At 72.8% G+C, this 2,287-nt stretch overlaps 1 protein-coding gene across 1 annotated transcript in view; it reads left to right on the top strand.

Moving 5' to 3' along the window:
* The first annotated feature begins 450 nt into the window (after positions 1-450).
* SKOR2 (SKI family transcriptional corepressor 2) overlaps positions 451-2,287 on the top strand; it is a 28,996-nt gene continuing 27,159 nt past the window's right edge. The window contains 2 exon segments of the mRNA XM_075078483.1: positions 451-2,002; positions 2,004-2,287. The exon segment at positions 2,004-2,287 is cut by the window's right edge and continues 394 nt beyond it. Of these exon segments, the coding sequence (XP_074934584.1) occupies positions 455-2,002; positions 2,004-2,287 (1,832 nt within the window). The 5' untranslated portion in view covers positions 451-454.

Here is a 2,287-nt window from a genome sequence, read left to right as displayed (position 1 = left end):
ATACCCCGTCCCGGGGGGTGCGCAGGGTGGAACCCCTCGGACTGAGCAGGCGGGCGCGGTACACGCGGAGTACCTTCCCGTTGATTTCCAGGACGGGGGAGGCGGCCACGCATCTCCCCCGCGTGTTTCGGGATAAGCCTCCCCTGGGTTGGGACATCTTCCTAACATGGGGACGGTTGGGCTTATTTACCGTCATCTCCGCACCCGCGGTGGGATGCGCACGTCGGAGAGCCTGGATGCGCGGAGGCGGGCGGCCCGCAGCCCCCGGCGGGGGCAGGGCGGGGGTTGGGGGGGATCGCTGAGCATACTACCCCTTGGGTAGCACCTCCCCACGGCGGGAGACTCGGGGTGGGAACCTCCCCATCCCAGGTGGGTCCCCGGCTGACGGCGCTGTGTCTCTTTCCCCCTTCCCTGCCCGCAGCTGGAGCAGAGCAGCCCCCCCGCAGCTGAGACGATGGCGACCAGCCCGTTACCCGGTCCCACCGACATCCTCCTGCCCTCGCCGTCCAGCGCGTACCCGCCGGACCCCATGAACCAGCCGAGGGCCGGTCACGCCGCCATGAAGCCCAACCAGGTGGGACAAGTGATCCTCTACGGCATTCCCATCGTCTCCCTGGTCATCGACGGGCAGGAGCGGCTGTGCTTAGCGCAGATTTCCAACACCCTCCTTAAAAACTTCAGCTACAACGAGATCCACAACCGGCGGGTGGCCCTGGGCATCACCTGCGTGCAGTGCACGCCGGTGCAGCTGGAGATCCTGCGGCGGGCCGGGGCCATGCCCATCTCATCCCGCCGCTGCGGCATGATCACCAAGCGGGAGGCGGAGCGGCTCTGCAAGTCCTTTTTGGGGGAGAACCGGCCCCCCAAACTGCCGGATAATTTCGCTTTCGACGTGTCGCACGAGTGCGCCTGGGGATGCCGCGGCAGCTTCATCCCCGCCCGTTACAACAGCTCCCGGGCCAAGTGCATCAAGTGCAGCTACTGCAGCATGTACTTCTCCCCCAACAAGTTCATCTTCCACTCCCACCGCACCCCCGACGCCAAGTACACCCAGCCCGACGCCGCCAACTTCAATTCCTGGCGCCGTCACCTCAAGCTCACCGATAAAAGCCCCCAGGACGAGCTGGTCTTCGCCTGGGAGGACGTCAAGGCCATGTTCAACGGCGGCAGCCGCAAGCGGGCCCTGCCGCCCGCCCCTCCCGCCCCCGCCGCCGCCGCCCCCGCCGCCTGCCACCCGCTGGGCTCGGTGAAGGCGGCGGCCGCCGTGGTGGGTGGCGGGTTGCTGAGCCCGCATCTCCTGGCCGCCCCGCCGGAGCTCCACCAGAAACGACCGCGTTTCGAGGAGGACGAGGAGCTGCAGGAGGCCGTAGCGGCGGCGGCGGCAGCGGCGGCGCACGGCGGCAAGAGCCCGCGGAGCTACCCGGTCATCCCGGTGCCCAGCAAGGGCTCCTTCGGCGGCGTGCTCCAGAAGTTCCCCGGCTGCGGGGGGCTCTTCCCGCATCCCTACGGTTTCCCCGCCGCCGCCTTCGGCCTCTGCCACAAGAAGGAGGAGGGCGGCGGCGGCGGAGTCGATGCCCTCGGCGGGGCAGCGGCGCACAAGGCCGGCGGGGGCGCGGCGGGCGGCGGCCTCTCGGGGCTCTTCTGGCCGGGCAGGAAGGACGCCGCCTTCTACCCGCCCTTCTGCATGTTCTGGCCGCCCCGTACACCGGGCGGGCTGCCGGTACCCACCTACCTGCAGCCACCGCCGCAACCCCCCGGCGCCCTGGGCTGCTCGTTAGGCGACGGGGCGGGCCTGTTGCGCCAGGCCTTCCTGGACCTCTCGGAGCCCGGCGGCGAGGCGGGGGCACCGGGCTTGGGCACGCCGCCCGCCGCCGCCGCCCCCCCGCCCGCTCCCGCCGCCGCCGCCGCCGCCGCCCGGGACCCGCTCTTCGAGTCGCCCCCTGGCGGTGGCGGCGGCGCGGAGCCCGCCTCACCCGCCGCCTCGGAGGGGGGCGGCGGGAGCGGCGGGGGGGGGTGGCGGGAGGGTCCCCCCGCACCTGCTGGAGGTGGCGGCCGGGCGCAAGGCGGGCGGTGGGTACCACCACTCCAGCGCCTTCCGCCCGGTGGGCGGTAAGGAGGACTCGGAGAGCTTGGCTAAGCTGCACGGCGGCGGTCCGCCCCGCTCCGCCTCGCCGCTGCAGCTCCTGCTGCCGCCGCCGCCGCCGCCACAGCCCGAGGAGGCGGGTTGCGAGCGGCACCCGCTCCCCCCGCCGCCGCCGCCGCCGCCGCCGCCGCACCCCCCCCACCG

This window comes from Phalacrocorax aristotelis, chromosome Z (genome assembly GCF_949628215.1).
Source record: "Phalacrocorax aristotelis chromosome Z, bGulAri2.1, whole genome shotgun sequence".
NCBI classification, from domain to species: Eukaryota; Metazoa; Chordata; class Aves; order Suliformes; family Phalacrocoracidae; genus Phalacrocorax; species Phalacrocorax aristotelis.
Note: the sequence above shows the minus strand (reverse complement) of the source record. Positions and strands in the feature narration are given on the sequence as shown.